The sequence below is a fragment of the Myotis yumanensis genome, unplaced genomic scaffold (assembly GCF_028538775.1).
Source record: "Myotis yumanensis isolate MYYU_CA2020_CCGP unplaced genomic scaffold, mMyoYum1.0.hap1 SCAF_7, whole genome shotgun sequence".
Lineage (NCBI taxonomy): Eukaryota > Metazoa > Chordata > Mammalia > Chiroptera > Vespertilionidae > Myotis > Myotis yumanensis.
Window position 1 is genome coordinate 51,985,962 of NW_027223758.1, and position 17,566 is coordinate 52,003,527.

The 17,566-nt window shown below is 49.7% G+C and overlaps 1 protein-coding gene across 2 annotated transcripts; it reads right to left on the reverse strand.

Annotated features, from left to right (window-relative positions):
- Window positions 1–5,659: 5,659 nt before the first annotated feature.
- Window positions 5,660–15,177, reverse strand: PTGR3 (prostaglandin reductase 3). 2 transcript variants are annotated; one of them, XR_011472169.1, is made up of 3 exons: window positions 14,841–15,177; window positions 7,590–8,629; window positions 5,660–6,669 (listed from the first exon to the last, which is right to left on the reverse strand). XR_011472169.1 is itself a non-coding variant. In XM_070420473.1 (2 exons), exons 1-2 carry the CDS (start codon window positions 15,047–15,049, stop codon window positions 7,705–7,707), a joined length of 1,134 nt encoding a protein of 377 aa, XP_070276574.1. In that variant the 5' UTR covers window positions 15,050–15,177; the 3' UTR covers window positions 5,660–7,704. The 2 variants fall into 2 exon arrangements, 1 of the variants encoding a protein (XP_070276574.1); XM_070420473.1 differs by having other exon boundaries at window positions 5,660–8,629.
- Window positions 15,178–17,566: the final 2,389 nt, after the last annotated feature.

Here is a 17,566-nt window from a genome sequence, read left to right on the forward strand (position 1 = left end):
GGACTCCCCTCACCCCACAAGGGCTCCCGCCTTCTCACAGTTGACCAGAACTGATTCCATGGGGCAATGAGCAGTTTGCCTCCCCCGCATCCATCCTGCCCCTCCTGAACAGGACCACGAGTTTCTAGCGGTTTGGATACTCTTCTTGACACAGTTATAGGGTCCCTTGGCCTGATCCAGCATAAGGGGAGGCCTTTTGTTGGAGAGCTGGTGGGCGGGGTGTGGTCGGAGTGAGAGTACAGCCTGCTCCTGCCAGCAGCCATCTGATGAGCAGTCTGAGAAGAGGGTCCCAGAGAAGTGGAGCTGGATCCCTGATGAACCTGCGCCTGAAGCCTGCCCTCCCTCCGAACTTGCCACGTACATGACTCTCCTTACTGTTTAAGCCAGTTTCCGTTGGACTTTCTGATTACTTGGCACCCCAAAGCATCCTAACTTTTTAGGGTAATATGCGCATACACTACTCTGTATAATTATTGTGGGCATGATAAAGATCCACCGTGCACCGCTCATAGACTAGTTGTATTATACTTAAAAAGAAAATTTGGGTTCTTTTACTTCTGGGTGGGAAGGATCACAGGGGTAATGAATGTCAAGACTTTGCTGTCTGCTTCATGGTGTTTCCTCTCATTTTTCTAATCTCAAGTCTCTTGAGGCCACAAAGGCCAGTTCCGGCTTCACGGTGTGGGGAGCAGTCTCCACTCCTTTTGGGAACACCTCCTGACCACACCGTCTCCAGTCTCCTCTGTGCCTCTGTCATTCCAAAGGCAAAGAGGGGAAGGGACTGGCTCGTTAGTACGTGGCTGGGACATTCCCACAGGTGCTTCCCTTGTTCTGGCCAGTGTGGTTCTAGCTCCCCCACAGAGGATGACAGAAAAGAGACAAAGAAGCAACCTGGGCTCCTGTGAGTCACAAGTCTCCCCAGCGATGTGGTGCCCATCCTGGGAAAGGGGACTCGATCTCAGGTCCCCTGACTCCCAGGAGCAGCATGCCAGCTCTGTGGGAGGAACCCAGCGGTTTCTGGTCCTTCCATGATCTGCCTGTAGTTAAAGGCGTCTGGGGTCACCTGAGCTGAGTTGCCCTAGGGTGCACCTTGTACCCCTAGGGAACGTCCTTCCTGCCCCAGGAGGACTGTGTGGAAACAGTTTCCACCATAGTACCCTGACAGCCCATGGACAGTCCTTTTAAAGAAGTTGACATTGTGATGATAAACCAAACTATGTGCTGGTTTTAGAAATTCATACAGAGGGAGCCTCCAGGCGGCTCAGAAACGCCTTAGAGTAAAACAGCATTTTGCAAGATGGGAGTCTTTCAAAGGCTCTGATCCAGCTCCTGCTACTCAAAGTCCAGTCTGCAGACCAGCAGCCTGGGCATGGCCTGGGAAATGCAGGTTCCCAGGCCCCGCTGTGGACCTGCAGCGTTGGGCCCTGTGTTGCAGCAGGGGCTGCGTGGGAGCCATGACGTCAGAGAAGCACCGCCCCAGTGCAAGCAGCCTCGGTCTGAGAACTGTCCATGGGCCCCATCTCTGCGCGACCAGGGGCTCAGCAATCCGGGGAGTCATTTCCTGTGCTTTATTTCAATACACAGTCCCATCTCTAGAATGGAAATCAACTATCTTTTTCTATTTAATAGTGCAGAGGTGAAATTAGTGACACTGTATGCTAATACATCAAATTCATCAGTTCCAAGGTGTTACATAAAGCATGTGTAAAAGTTGAGAGGATAAATATTCTTCAATAATGACAATGATAGCCCTTTTTAATTCTACTGATCAGAGAATGAGCTGGGACGGGGGGCTCCTCCAGCTCTGTCTCATTCCAATTACCTGGATGTGCCCGATGTAAGGAATTCTCCAAAAGTTACTTTGAGTAAAAAACCCTCAAGGAGACAATTCAATTTCCAAATGTAAATTCGGACAACGTAGCGAGGGCCCGCTATCCCGTCCGGTCCCTGGTGAGAAATGAGGTTTTGTACAGAACGAGAGTGCCTTGTCACTGCTGCCGTTCCCGGGAAGGGTTTTTCAATGTTAAGGGAAGCTGTTTCTATTGGGAAAGGATTTGCTCGTGTGAAGTTGAAAGTTTACGCTTGTTATGAATGCGTTCAAGGAAGACAGAAGTGATGTAGAAAGACGTGAATGTTCAATGCCGTGTGGTTCTGAAGGGCTTGTTTCTGAGCCTTAATTATGACCTGTCATTTGTACAGAACACGAGATTCTGCCACATGTGAGCATGAAATGCGGGACCCAGCGTGCCTCTCCCCAGACACACCCCCTCACCTTCCTACGCTCCCCATTGCCAAGCATGCATCCGTCCAGGACTCAGAATTCCATTTCAGGGGAGTAAATTCAGATTCTAGCTAGTTTGCTGTTACAATATGATGGTCAAACGTTATCAGCTTTCTAGAGGTGATAATAGAAGCAGCTATAGCCACTCTAGAAAAAAAAAAACAATACATGAAAATAAAGCTTTTCTTGATTTGATTTTCATTATTTGACACCCCTTGATAGGCGAGGAGACCTTCTTTGTAGCATTACAACTAAATTGTGGGCATTCAGACATTAATACCACTGAGTTACTTCTCTCTCCCCCCACTCCCCAAATGTTGTGTGATGTTTAGATGACAGAATTCAATGCTCTCAACCCTTGTGTTGGATTAAAGGGGGTCCCTAGTGGAACACACTTTTGAGGTCAGAACTGTGGTATTCTTCCTGGGTTGGTCATCATCTCACCCACAAAAATCTTTGTAATAAAGGCCAGTTGTTATTCTGTGACACTTTTACTCAGGCACGTGCCGAGGGAGCTTGGTGGATTATAAAGGGGGTCCTACAAAGATGGCCTGGCACTGGGGACATCTGCGCTCCAGCTCCATTTCTGGGTCCAGTGACCTTGGACAAGGCACCTGTTCTTCCTAGTCTTGGCTTCTGTCTCAACAAAATGGGCAGAACTAGATGGCTCTTAAATCCCAAATTTTACCTTTTAAAGGACAACTGCGTCTTCTCATTTAGGAAGGACAGAGCACCCCGGCTGTTTCCAGGTCTAGTTTTCTGCTGGCTGATCACCCAGGTGCAGGCAGAGGGCAAAGCAAGGGACCTTAATGGGACCCCCTTCATTCCCTAAGCATGCTCCTCGACTCCCACTGACCAAGGAAGCTGGTCGTCCAAGTCACCCTGAGGCAGCTGAGCTGTGTATGTGGAGGGGGTAACGCACGACAGTAGCTGGCAATTTTATGGGACATTTTCCTGAGCTCTAAGCACAGTTCTGTTTTTTGTGTTGGTTGCCACCACCAGTCAGCAGGGTGTGTTTTAATTATTATTTTAATTTCATGTTGGCAGAAAGACAATGTCAGATAGTGCCCTTCAAGGGAAAGGCTTCCTTTGGGGGGCCATTGGAGTCTCTGCACTTTTGGCTCAGGGCTCCCCAAGCGCATGAGGCACTTGCTGGTTTCCCCAAACTATACCCCATGCAGTCCTCACCCTACTGCTTGAGGGACTGAGGGCTGTGCCTCCAGGACGCTCTGAGCCAGCACAGCGGTGCAGCTGTGCTGTGGGCACATCCGGTGTCAACAGTAGATACTTAGGACGGTGTGGACCCCAGGCCATGGTTTGTCTGTTGCATCTCACCAGCCACTCAGACCCAGTGAAGGACTGACTGATAGAGAACACGCAAGCACGCGTAACTGAAATATGCACCTTGTCTGGCGTTCTTTGAATATCAATGAATTCTAAGGTCAAGAGTTATGTGAACTAAAACATGTTGGTTAAATATTCATTATGTACTTTGTTTAGCATTTTAAAAATAATTTTTGCCAATGTCCCATACTTCGCTCATGATAACAGCAATACAGTTCTCATATCGAACCCTCCTCCTTTTATGAGTTGAAATAACATAATGATAAAGGTGTTGAAAAACAATTCAAAGTTAAAAAATGCCCAACAACATTGATAACCCCGAGTTTTGCGTTTTGACTTCTAAAATATGATGCTAAATCTTTCATTCTGGGCCATAACTAAAAAAAATTAGTTACAGAAAATCTAATTAAAAACCCCCACAATGCTCTAAAAGCCCCCCAAATGAACTAACCATGTTTTCATAGATAAATTTTGTGTCTTTAAATAAGTACCATAAATAACAAATGTTATTTAATAAAACAAGAGAGTGGAAAGTATAGGGAACAGTAATTACAAGTCCATCAAATCAGGCCATTTCGCATCTGGGTCACATTCATAAAACTTGTATTGGAACCCGGAGGAAATGATCCCCCACCGTTGATTGTGTTTGCTCTTTCTGTATCATATATTTTCTGGAAGTCGCACAGTGCTCATCTGTTTTTATATAAATCTAAAAGATGGTATTTATCCCATATGTCCTTGTGGTAAAGTGATCAAAAAAAATATTCTCAGCACTGACACTCCCTGCCCCATTCTGAAGGCCCCAAATGTAGTAAATTTGGACTAATTGGGAATTCTACAAAGGGGTTAAAACATTACCCTCTACCAGTCAGGTGGCCATTAGAAATGTTAACCAAATAAAAGCCAGAAACAGGAAGCCAAAAAGCAGGTCCCTACGGCAGGCATGTGTCTTAAATGACATCATCTGTCAAGTTTCCAGCATCTTGTGGCCATGAACATAGAATGAAGGGCTGTGTTGTGTGAGGACATTACATCCTCATTAGCAGGAATGTTCCTTAAGTACATAACGCGGGATTTTCATTTTAATCACAAGCAGCTACTTGTCGCCGCACTTTCATTAGATAAATACTGAACGTAATTCCACTTACAGAACTCGGTCCTGCTCCTGAGAAACCCTACTCAGATGCAATCATAGAATAACAATTTATAGAACAGATCATGCAAAACTTGTGTTGTTTTGTAAACTATTCCGATTTTTTTAAATGCTGAAATCAGTCAACAGCAGAAGTCATCGTCAAAGGGACTGAAATGACACTGTTGTGGTGTTTGCATGCTAAACAAATGTGAAATTGAGGGAATGGTGAGGGATGAGAATCCCTCCTCTCTGTGCACTAACCAGAGGCAAATCCTCCATCTGCCCAGCCCCAGACCTCCAGGCTGACGTGCAAAGAGGCCACCCTGAGAACCAAGGAATAATTCATCCAGCGCGGTCGTCCAGCCCCAGCCCTGTCTCTAAAACAAAGACTGACAATTGCCCTGAATTATGGATGTACTTTTGTGATATGTAATACAGTTCAGAAGAAAGGTGTTGAGAGCTTTGCACCACTTCACCTCCCATTAGAGGCTAGTCTTGAATGATAATACCAGAAGATGAAACTGGTGCTGAACTATGACCCTCAATTTACAAATCATTTTTCAGAAGAATAAAAAAAAAAAAGTTTAAACATCTTTTTGGCATTATCTGAATGGGCGGAATCTTTCATGCTTGTTTCCTGAGATTAAATGCAAACAGCCTGTGCTGTGGTTCCTTAGTTTGGGGAGAGAGAAAACATGAGGGTTTCAGATTAGATTTTATTTCAAACCTGGGTGTTTGAAAAAAAAATACTTTTTTTTTTAAATAGCTGAATTTAGTGTATTCCTTCAAAAACACAATAAATTTCTATTCTGTAGCTTAAGGGGTCCGTCAGTAAAAACGTTGGTCTTTCATCTTTATTACCCTCCCATTAAAATGAAAGAAACCGGGACACACTTCAGTTTAGAAGAAGCAATTTAGTTGGCGATGTCCTCCCCGCTCAAGTCTCCACAAAGGGAGCAGTGCATTTCTGCTTAGATTTCCGACGTCACCCGTCTACCTGCATAAGGAGCAACCCAGCCAGCAGACACACACTGCGTTCAATTTAATACTATGCTCTGATGAGACGATCTGATGGACAGTTTTCCGTGACCAGCCATTTCCGGTGGTTACGCTCGTGAAACTTGTCCCCTTCCCTTGTGTGTCTGTGTATCTGAAAGCCAGGCTGAGTCCCTCTCTGTTCTGCCACAGCCGCTAGGGCTGAAAGGGACAGATTAATAACCAAGCCCCGCACTGGACCGGCTTCCCTTGTCCCCTGCACCGGTAACCCTCTGCTATAATGAGGACACAAAGAGCCTCGCATCAGGCCGCTACCCTCCCTCATAACTCACAGGCCCGCGGTGGCAATAGCCTCCAGTGCCATTTGTCTTTAGTGCAGTTGTGACACTTCGGCATGATCCATAATTTGGCAGCTATTTACCGTGACATTTCCCTTCAGTGCAGCCATAACATTCAGTGAAGCCGTGATTTGGTCCCATTTACCATATAAATTGTATTGTTGTGCATGCATGCTAGCAGCGACATTAGGTACCTGAAAATGAGTAAATCTTGTAAAACAGATACGAACAGCTATGGGGCAGTAGCATTCCCTTGCTCCTCAGACGGAAGGCAAGAAAAATTAAATATGGTCACCAAGTTTTCTGGGCCTTTAATTGTCTTCCTATTTATTTAGCACGTGAGAGATGCGGAAACCCCGGGCTGTGAAATCATCGGGCGGGCTCTGCCTTCGGTCAGAGAGGCACCGTGGGATTTCCTAGTCCACAAGGAAGGCTGCAGCCGTCTTTGGTGAGCTGGAGGTTAGCAGGCGGGCGGATCAGCTCCAGGCATGATTCAGAAGAGAAGGCACTTGACTCGTTACGTTCATGTGTGACATCAGATGCCTGGGACAAGAGGCATCTCACTCCACCAGAACCTGGGAGAAGGCAAGAGGAAACCGAGGAGCAGGGGCTGCTATTGTTCCCACGATCAGAGGTGAAACACACCTTCCATGCCAGACAGCCTGACACAGAGCCGGTGTGTTATTACTGCAGTTCTTGGTCCCGACTGTGCGCCCTGCAGTCTGCTCTGTTCTGCCCCCGCGTCTGCGAGGACCCTCCCGCGGTGTGCCCAGAGCGGCCTGCCCTTGCAGGGCCCACGTTCCGTTAGGTGGACCCTCACTGTGGATGGGACACACACCTTTCCTGGCTTTAAGTTCTTAAAGCCCCCGAATCTGTTGTCCCCTCTCCCAACCTTGCTTTTTGCCTGTGTACGTTTTCAGCACCGATTTGCTTAAGGAAGGAGTGAAATTTTCCATTCCACATGTGCCTCGCAGGCACAAAAGCCTCTAATACAGTTGACTTCTTTTAGATGGGTCTGCAGTCGCTTGATCATTTTTGCTAATAGTCTAACAAAATCAAAGTTTTGGAAGAATCCCTCCAAATTTCTGTTCGGATAGTTGGCTAGTGACTTATAGGCTACAAAGGGCCATTTCCTCAGAATGTGCACTCGGAAATAGTGCTGATTTTTTGCGGTATCTCTCACTTATTAACTACTCATTAGCCCAAGACCAAACTCTCCCAAAGCAAAGAATTTGTGAACTATTTTTAAGACCAATTTTAAAATCTCATCAAGCTGAAGACATACTGATTTGATCAGCTCTCCCATCAGGAATTAATTTAGTTCCCAGGAACAATAAAATCTGGAATGAGACTGTCCATGACCAAAGGGTTGAATGTAAAGGTTTTACCTCTGAGCCATGGAGGCAAGTTTTATTAGCGCTTTTTTTTTTTTTAAGAGAGGGGTAAAAAAAGAAAAAAGGGAAGAAAAAGAGAAACCTATGTTGTAACAACTTACTTTCATTTTAAGAAATATTATCTCCATTAATGACTGAAAATAAATTGATTTGAGTGATTCTGAAGCATCAAGTACCCACTTCCTTTCTCTTCTGATTTATGCCATTGTTCGGTTTTTACAGCTTGCTGTTGACAGGGTGAGGTAATTCAACTACAATCTTCCCCGTGTTTTTCCCCATGTACATGTAATCGACAGCCCGGAACACAGACTCCAGGCCAGTAAACCTGCCCTCTGTGGACAGGTCACCCAGGTCCACCTGGCACACGAGGTCTCCACTGGTACACATCTTGACCAAGTGGTCCATGGATGCTCTGTACTCAGAAAGGTAATGGTTTAGAAAGAAGCCCTGGATGCTGGCGGATTTCCTCAGCAGTTTGGCGGGTAGTGTTCCTGCGTTCACAGGCGAAAGGCCAGTAGGAGTTTGGTAGCCAGAGATAAACCCAATTACTATCAGGCGCCCTTTGGTGGCCAAGGCATCTACCGCCAAGTCAAACATGGCACCCCCCACAGATTCATAGACCACATCCACGCCTCCGGGGTACTCTCGCTTCAGGACGGTACCCACGTGCTCAGTGTTATAGTTGATGGGACGATCGCAGCCAACAGACTTCAGGAAAGCAGACTTCTCATCAGAAGAGCAGGTTCCAATGACGTGGCACCCGGCCTTCTTTGCAAGCTGCACGGCAAACTGGCCTGTCCCCCCAGCCGCTGCCGTCACCAGCACTTTCTTCCCTTCCTTCAGCCCTCCGAGCTCTTTCAGGCAGATGTATGCGGTGGTACCACTTACAAGCAGGGTGAGGTACTCCGGTGTGGCAGAGGGCACTGGAGTGGCAATGCTGGCCGGCACCACTGTGTACTCAGCAAAAGAGCCCGGTGACATGTAAGCCACAGTCTGGCCAACTGTGTACCTGGCACTGGCGGAGAGGCCCAAGGCGACCACCTCACCCATACCTTCAAAACCTACATCGAAGGGGGTCTTGACTGAAGGGTCGTATCGTCCTGCTGAGTAGTTGATGTCAGATGCATTAACACCGACAAATCTAGAAGAAAACAATCACAAAAATATATTAAGGTGTTTTGTTCTCAAGGCCTTTATAGTCCACTTCAAAAAATCCCTCTAATTCGGTGACTGTGGGGGCCTGGCTAAGCCATACATCCTGATAGAATATAGAAAAAACCAGTCCTGATATCCACTGGAGGAAAAGAAATTAAATGAGTATTTAGTTCAACAGTGATTTGCCACCAGAGTTTTGCTGTCATCAGTTTAGAAATAATTTCAATCACTTTAAAACATCAAGTTATTTATTTCACATGTCATTTACTTTCCTCCTCTTTCTTTCATAAGGAGAAATAAATCAAAAAAAACAAAACACACCCACAAATATGTCAGGAAGCCTTCTTATCCACAAACTTCACTGGAGCTGAGTTGGAAATTAATTGGCCTCTTAACAAAGATGTTAAAAACAACACTGGGATAAAATATATTCAACCAAGTACACTAGTATTGATTTTGGCCACAATTTAACACTTCAGATAATAATAGTAATGACAATGATATTATTAAAGATTGATGGAATGTGCAAGGTCATTACTGCAGGGGTGGTTTCAAAACATTGTTAGAGTGGCTGCAGCAAATTTTCTTTCTGATGTAACGATGTCCAGTGTGAAAATATGCACTTTGATTAATTGAGCAAAAATTGTCTCATAAGGGGAGAGAGATTTTATGGAACATTCAACATTTTACAGTCCTTTTCAGATGAAAAGGAAAGCATATCGTCACTCTATTTTCCCTCAACAAGAAGCAGAGACATAAGTTGATTAATACCAGATGATTAGTTTCACTTTGGTATCCAGAATCAATTTAATTGCGAGGCCAGTACTTTTACCAGCTTTTTTTCATCTAAGTATACCTCATAACAGAAATATCCTGATACATAAGGGGGGAAAAAAAAGTCATCAACTAAGAATGTAAGGAGGTGGCTTAGGCACATAATGGAGGATCCTAAAAATGTCATTTCCACCTGTAATGAACTGAAAGGATGGTGTGATCTGGTGGCAGGAGCAAAGCTGGTAAGTAGGTCATTTTAAAATAATTCACTTTTAATTTAACTTAATAAACCAAAACTGCTCTGTGCCAGGATCCACTTCCACAGGTCTATCGGTAATACTTTGCCCTTAAAAATGCTCCCTGATGCGTCTGCCTTGTGTATCTACAGTACTGCGAGCTCTCTGCATATTGTAGAAAGAAAGCAGGAAACCGTTTCTTTCTATCTCATCAGGCAGCTTTCAGAAGTTAGCATACCACACAGCCTCCCTGAGTTCTAAGAGCCACAGAATTCCATTCCCATAAAGGATATGCAGTAATGAGAAATGGGGAAATGGTTTCTGCAGGTTTCCCATTTGGCACTTAATGCCAAGATGCTTGTATTCTATTTGGGGAGGAGGGGGAGGCTGCTCTCTCTCTCCTTGAAATTTACTCAGTTCTCAAGGCCCCGTCTTTGTAAAAAGGGCCAGCTTCCCCAGAGCAGAGCCAGCTGCCTTCTTCCTAGAAGCAGCCAGGGCCCAGCCCAGCTGCAGCGCCTCTCCGAGACCCAGCTTAGGCTGTAAGGCAAACTCCGGGAAGGCTTCCCGCGGTGAAAGTGAAGTGAGGTTTGCTTGAGAAGTGGGGAGTCCGCGATTAACCCTTCCCAGCCCCCTCCGTCTGGTCCCTCTGTCGTTTCTACAGTCTCAGCTGGAGAGGCGCCTTTCCTGTGTGGGGAGACCCCGCCTAGGACTCGGAGGGACTCCACGGTGCTGGCCGGCCCCTCGGGTCCCTCCCCACACCCCACCTAGGATCCGTGAGCAGAAAAGCGGAGCTGGAGGAGGACTCAGCCCCAGCTCCTCTCCTCCCCAGGCTGTGGTTTACCGCTTCCAAGAGGAGAGGTGGGAAACCCAGCAGCGCACGTTATCAGGAGAAACGCAGAGAGAGAGGGCACGCACGCCAAGGGGACAGAGGGCCAAGTGTGTGCGTGGTGGTGGCGGTGGGGGAGGGGGCAGTGGGGCGTTGCTGGGAGCTGGGGTGGCTGCCTTCGATCAGCAGAAGCTTGAGTTTTCCATGGGGGCTTTGCCTAAAACATCAAGTCAGAGGTTGCGGTTGCGTCTGGCGCGCCCCAGAGCAGGGAAGGACACCCGCAGGCTCACCGCACGCCCCGTCCAGGTGGCCTCCGGTCTCCGTCTCCCCGGAAGCCCCCTGGTGCACCAGGGTCTGCCCGCTGGGTGCCAGCAGTCAGTGCTCCCCGGCAGCCTCCCTTGGACTTGAGGGCCGCCTCTGACTGCCCGACCCTCTGGTCCCGCGTGGCTTCTCCACCGCCATCAACTAGAGGCAGGATCACTGTCTCCCACTCCAGGACCGGCTGGGGCAGTGCTGCCAGCGCTGGGGCTAGGGGCCGTGGCCCAGGTCCGCACCCGGGACCTAGGCCTCCGGGGCTAGGCAGGGGTCCTGCGGGCGCGCTCACCATGGCGCTCCAGCCCAGGGCAGGTCAAGTTCTGGGGTAGCCCTGAGCACCCTGCGTGGCTAGGCGCAAAGCCCGTGGACAGAGACCCGCTAGAGGCTGGACCGTGACCTTGGCTTCCTAGACACCCCCATATTTCGTGACCCCCCTCCTCCCAACAGCCCTGTCGTCTTCTAAATCGCCTGCATAGTGGTGAAGGAATCACGGGCTGGTGGCGAATCCAGATTCCCCAAACCTCGCCCTCTCCAGTGTCTCCCGGCCTCTGGCGTAGCCCCCGCCTTTCCCCAGACCCCTGTGTTGACGCTGCGAGGCCTCCCAGGGTGGTGGGGACCCGCCAGGGCCCGGATGCGCCTAGGTCCTTATCTGGGCGTTGGGAAGAGCTGCCTGGGGGGGTCCGGAGCCCTTGAGCTCCACTTCACCAGAAGCAAGTTCAAGAGCAGCGGCGCCATGGAACAGGGGGGCCCGGGTCGGGAGCAGGGGACAGGAAGGGGGAGCGAGAGGGGAAAGACCACTGGGAAGGATGCGCGCGCTGGGAGGCTCGCTTGTGCCCCTTTAATTTAAAATATGTGCTTTTAATGAGGGTTCCAGCGACCCGACGGCAGGATCCACTCAAAAGAATAATGTCGAGAAACCTCAGGACGAGGTGGGTTTTCCCCCAATATAGACCCTTCTAGAGTCGCCCGTTTATTTATATTAAAAAGTGCTGAGCCCCTTCGTCATGTTTATTGTGAAACAGGGCAGTCCTTCGGGGCAGAGGGGGACGCTTTCTCTGAACAAAACCCAAGGCTAAGACTCTAGTCCGAAGCAAATGCCTTCAATACTGGGAGACAAAGTCGTCCAAACCAGCTACTTATTTTAAAAATAAATAAATAACAAGAAGAAGAAAAAAAGAAAGAAAGAAAAAGAAAAACAATTTCGCCTGAAGAATCCGAAGAAATACTACTGTTCCCCTCCCGTGAGCAACAAACCCTTTATCAAAAAAAACGCCTTCCCCATCCCCTCCCCCTTCTCTTTTCCCTCCCCGCAAACTCAGCCCCATTTTCTTACACAGGAGCAGAAAATCGTTAGAAATATTTAGAAACGAAATAATGTGTCATTATGGTACTAAAAATGCTAAAAATAGCGCTCAAACTGACTTCACCGGAGGGAGTCTTACTCGCTTTCTTTTTCTTTCCTGAGATCCGGTAATGGACAGGACACTGACGTTGTCCTCCGATGTATGAAACAGGAAGGTGAGAACTGCAGAAAGGAACATCAGTTGTAGGTCTATGGGGAGTTTGTGTACCCTTCTCACACCTTTCCTAAATGGTGAACTTGATTATTCTAATGGTTGTGGAGCTTAAAAGCACTTCCCTCCCTGCGAAGAAAGAATCTGTATTTTCTGTTGAAATGTTATGAGATGTGTAAGTGGTTCAAGTGAAAGAAAAAGTCAGACCTCCACACACCTTTCCAAATAAGTAAATTTGGGATTAATCTATTCATTCCAGAGCAGTTTTATCATGATAAAAAGGAGAAGCGCATGCATAAAATTTTCATGTAATTAACACTGTTCTGGGGAGATTTGGCCTAGAATTAAGATGAACTAACCTTCAGTGAATTATTAAGCCTCTATTCTTAAAGAGAGAGAGAGAGAGAGAGAGAGAGAGAGAGAGACCATAAAATGCCACCTCCGCTGACCTTGTGTGCAAGAATAAAGGATCTTCCTACAATTGGGGGATAGGAGCAGGTTTGCCAGCAGAGTAGGGGAGAGGGAAAGCAGAGGTTTTGCCCCCTCCCAACAGGCAGAAAACTGGCTCCATTTTCTTTCTGTTGTGGGCTTCCAGGTAGAAGTTAGAGGTCAAGTTGTACATATCAATATACTATTTATATTAAAGAGATTCTTGGCATAGGTGGAGGGGAAAAGGTATGGATCTTAAAGCAACCCAAACTGATGAGCTCCAAACGTGAGAGTCGGTGGTCCAGAGCACTGACCTGGAGTCCAAGACTCAAGCTGGTGATGCAGCGCCAGGGGTGCCCGGACACCCAGGTGGGAAGGGGACAGTGAGGGGGGACTGTGAGTGTGAAGGGAGAGGAGTCTCAGGAGGGGGGCATCCTAGGAGCTGATGTACACTCTTGGGGGAGAGGCCAGGAGAGCACCAATGCGGGGCTGGAGCCACCTCCACCCAAGGCGCTGGAGGGTGGTCCCAACCTCAAGTTGCCGCCAGTAGTGCTCTAACCACCCCCCACCCCCGCCAGGCTCAGTGGCCCCCTCCCCACCCCATAACCCCTTTCTAAAAGGGGTTTTACTCAGGCAGCTGTGTGTGTTTACATCACTGATCAATCAATAGTGGACTTCATCAGAAAAAGGAAACAAAAGCCTATCTGAAACTTTTTGCCTTTTCAGTCTGGGGCTCCTCTCAGCTTCTAGCAAGTCACTGGTGTGTTTGGTATTTCTGAACACACACAAGCCCTCCTTGTTATCTTGGCAGGACCCATGTCCTGAACAGCCCTAGCATTGCACCCCATAATGAAGAAAATCCTCTGAAGCTCTGTTTCCACGGTAGCAAACTTTTTAAAGGACACACACATCCCATCTCTACTCAATCCCACCCTTGGTTCACTAAATTTTTACATTTCCAACACGTTTCCAAAAGTTTTACGTTGAGAGCAGAATTCTTCGGTCTTACAATATTATTTGGAAGGCTGATATGAATCTCCAAAATGGACTCATTAAACGTTGCATCCAGCTACTCCTTGCAGGGGGCTGAGAGTACTTGCTAGCACACAATTTACAACACAGCTACGATCAGAACTTTCTCCTCCCTTCGGAGTATTCCTCAACCTGATACATGCCACACTGTAACCCCCTCGGACTGGGGACTGGCCTGAGCAGGCGGAGAAGTCCTGCTCTTGCGAAGGGGATGGAGCCACGAGGCAGCCCCGCCTGCAAGTCCGCGGGGAGTGGACCCACCCGGAGAGACCCGAGGGCCTGGCTCCACGGAGAAAGATCCCGTTCCTTCCTGTTGCCTCACCAGTTACCCAAGATTAGTGAGGCGGAAACACTTTAAGGTGAGGAGTGTAGGGGAGGAAAAGACAGAGGTCAGGCAAGAACCCCAGTGTCCCCGAAGGTCTGCAGAACGTGCGGGCAAATGCAGCCATGCCCCCGCCCCAGACGCCGAGGACGCGCGCCACACGCCTGACCTGTCGTTACACTCCGGGGCACGGACAACAGTCACACATCACTGACAACACGCAGACGACACCAGCGAGGTGCACACCAACACACTCAAAGACAGGCTCTGCCATTGCGAGGCTACTGCCAACCTGGAGCGGACAGGAAAACCAGCCTGGTCCCCGGCCTCCTTTCTTCAAAGCACGTTACCTAAAGGTCGCAGCTTGGGTCCAGGCTGTCCCTGCTCCACCCTAAAGACTATGTGAACGCAGGAGCCCGGGGTGCGCGCGGGTGGGCCAGGCGGGAAGCCTCGGCTTCTGGGTCCCCTCGGTTTTATTTCGGGAGCGGGAGGGGGAGGAGGGAGGACTGGGGGAGGGGAGGGGAATCCCAAATTAAAATAACCCCCAGTTATGAGGACGTTCGGTGGCATCGGATATTCACAACAGCAACAGTCACATTACATTCGCCTTCGCCAGATGGCGGCGGGTTCAACTTCCCAGAATCTCGCAAAGTCAGGCTGTGCACCGAGCGCGCCGGGGTGTGGGGACGCAGGCGAACGGGACGGCCCGGGAGAGGCGGGGCCGGGGCGAGGGCGCGCGCCGGGCTCACCGGTTTCGAACGAGGAGGTCTCCGTCCCCGGGGAGTGGCACCGGGCAGTCCCGGCGCAGGGTGACGGCCTCGCGGAAGTTGGGGCTCAGCCGAGTCACCACCAGCTTCTGCATGGCGCGGGGGATGGCGGAGCCCTGGAAGTCCAGGAAGTGGCGGGAATACGACATGTCCACGATAGTTCGGGTCGCAGCGGGCGCCAGCCGCAGCATGATCCGCGCCTCCGCCGGCTTTCTGAGCGGCTGCAGGCCAAGGTCGCGACCAGCCCGGGCAGCTGAGTTCGGCTTGGCGCGGGCGGAGCCGGTGGGTCCGCCCCTCCTCCGGCCCTCGCCCTCCCCTCGGCTCCCCCCCTTCCCCTCCGCGCTGGGCGCCCGCTCCCCCTCAAGCGCGCAGCTCCCGGAGTCCTCGCAGCCCCCGGCGTTCCCGGACGCGCCACCCCCGGGGTCCTGGCCGGTGGATCGCAGCCGCCCCGGTAGCTGCTCCTTTAATCTTTTTGTTTTGGTTTGAATCTGATCGGCGCAGACTGGCCAGGGAGCCTCTCCGCCCTCCCCCTTCCTCCGGCGCCGGGGAGGCACCGGATATCCCCACCCTCTCCACGCTCTAAAAGCCGGATTTGACTACTCTGAAGGGTGAGGGGGGCGCCGAGGGGTCCCGTGTGTCCCACGTTCACCGCGGCCGGGAGCCGGCGGCAGCTCCGGGCATTCTCGGAGGCGCGCCGGCCGGTGGCCGGCACAGGCGCCTCCCCTTCCCGTGCGAAGCGTTCACTTCCTTGCAAGGTGGTACGAATCAACCCCGAGCGCGGCCGGGGCGGCGGGGCACGGCCGGGTCCCTGAGCCGCGTGGGGATCCCTTGCTGTTGGTGAGCGCATTCAAGCACCGAACGGGGGGGGCGGGGAGGAGGCGCTCAGTGCCCCCTCTGAGCCCCAGGCTCCTGGTCCCCTGTCCCCCAAACGCCTTGCTCGCATCTCTGCCCCTCAGTTTGCCCCATATAAGTTGTATGAACTAAGCCATTTTACTTATTTTGGCCTAGATTTCGTGTTTTTCCATGAATTTTTAAAGTAGCCTCTCTACAAGACAGATACAGGTTACCCATTGGGAGAGAACACACGTATTGGAAACCAGAGGGCCAAATTCCCAGAGCACATAAACATTTTAAACTTCTAGGTGGGGATGCTGAAGGACTTAATTGAATTGGAGACGTTGCAATGATGTATGAAGACCTCATTTTATAACCCAGCTAGAGAGAGCTGCAGTTGCAGTGTGTCAATTTTCTCCCTAATTGTCTGTATTGACCAAATAATCAATTCACTTTTCATAGAGGGACCAAATTAAATATTTTCCACATTTTCGTGTGATGAGCTAAGTCCATCTTGAATTTTTTATTAAAAGTATACGTTTCAATTTAAAAAACCTCTTGCTTTCCACTTACCCATGAATTACTAAAATATAAAAGCCACCCATCCCCAACCAAATTTAACTCCCAAACTAAGATTGCCAAGGTGACACAGGTATTTTTATCTTAAATGTAGGACATTCTTCATCCAAGGGTAGTTTATGTCTATGTGGGTACGTGGTATGAATGTACAAGGTGTGTGTGGGGGGGTACTAACAGGTTTAAAAATCTGCCAGTGTCTACTTAACTTGGCTTTAGAACACATGGTTTTACCCAGTATCAGCCAGTGGATTACAATAACAAACCCCTCAGTGTCTTTCTCCAAACTACAATCTTTTATGTTGTGCTGTATTAAGATTTCTTTTTTTGTGTCATATTGTTTAGCTCCAGAAAAAAAAGAAAACAAAGCAATTAAAAAGATTGACAGGTATGGTTTGTGAGAGACCTATTTGTAATTGTCAGGGTGACGTTGGCGAGAGGAGGAGGAGTAAAAACTGAAGCAGGAAAAGCAGCTCGATGTGTCTGTCTATCAGTTGAGACTGTCTGAAAGCTCTGCGATCGGAATGTGTGTTATATTTCACTGAAAAGAGGAGAGAGCGAGAGTGCATCTCCCTCTCTCCCAGGAGTTTGGGGGGGGGACAGTCCACGCTCATCTCGCCCACCTAGTGAATGTCGGCTCTGCGCCCCTTTGCACACACTCTCTGGGTTGTTGTTGCCCTTTTTTTTTTTGAGTGGGGGGCTTTTGTGTATTTTTCTTTCTTTCTTTTTTTTTTTTTTCTGTTGGAAGATCAAGACCGGCCAAAAATCCATGATCAAAATGTGTTTGTATTAGATTTCGCATTGGAAGAAGCGGCGATCCTGGCGGCAAAGCCAAGTGGCACCAAGTGGCGCTCCGGCCGGGTGACACTGTTTGATCTGTGACTGTTTGGAAGGTGGAGCAGCGCCTGACATCTCCCCCTGGCGCGTGTGTGTAAGGGGGCTTCACTCCTCTGTCTTGTTTGCTTTCTTCCTCTTAGACTAAGTGCAGGAGGAAAAGGACAGCCTGGATCGGCCTCGCTGGCGCTCAATGAGAAAACTGCGACCCGCGCATTGAAAACACTCGCCGCGACCCCCGAACCGCGAGAAGAGGGGGGAGAGAAAGTTGCGCTCGGAGACTCTCGGCTCGCGGAGGAAGGCGCGGGGCAGCGCCCGCAGCGGCGCCGGAGGAGCGCCCGCCAGCAGCAGCAGCAGCGCGGCGGCGGGAGGCGGCAGCATGGAGCGCGGGCCGCGGGCCGGCCCTCCCAGCGCCCACCGCCGCGCCCGCGGCCCGCGCCGGGGATGACTCCGGGCTCGGCGCC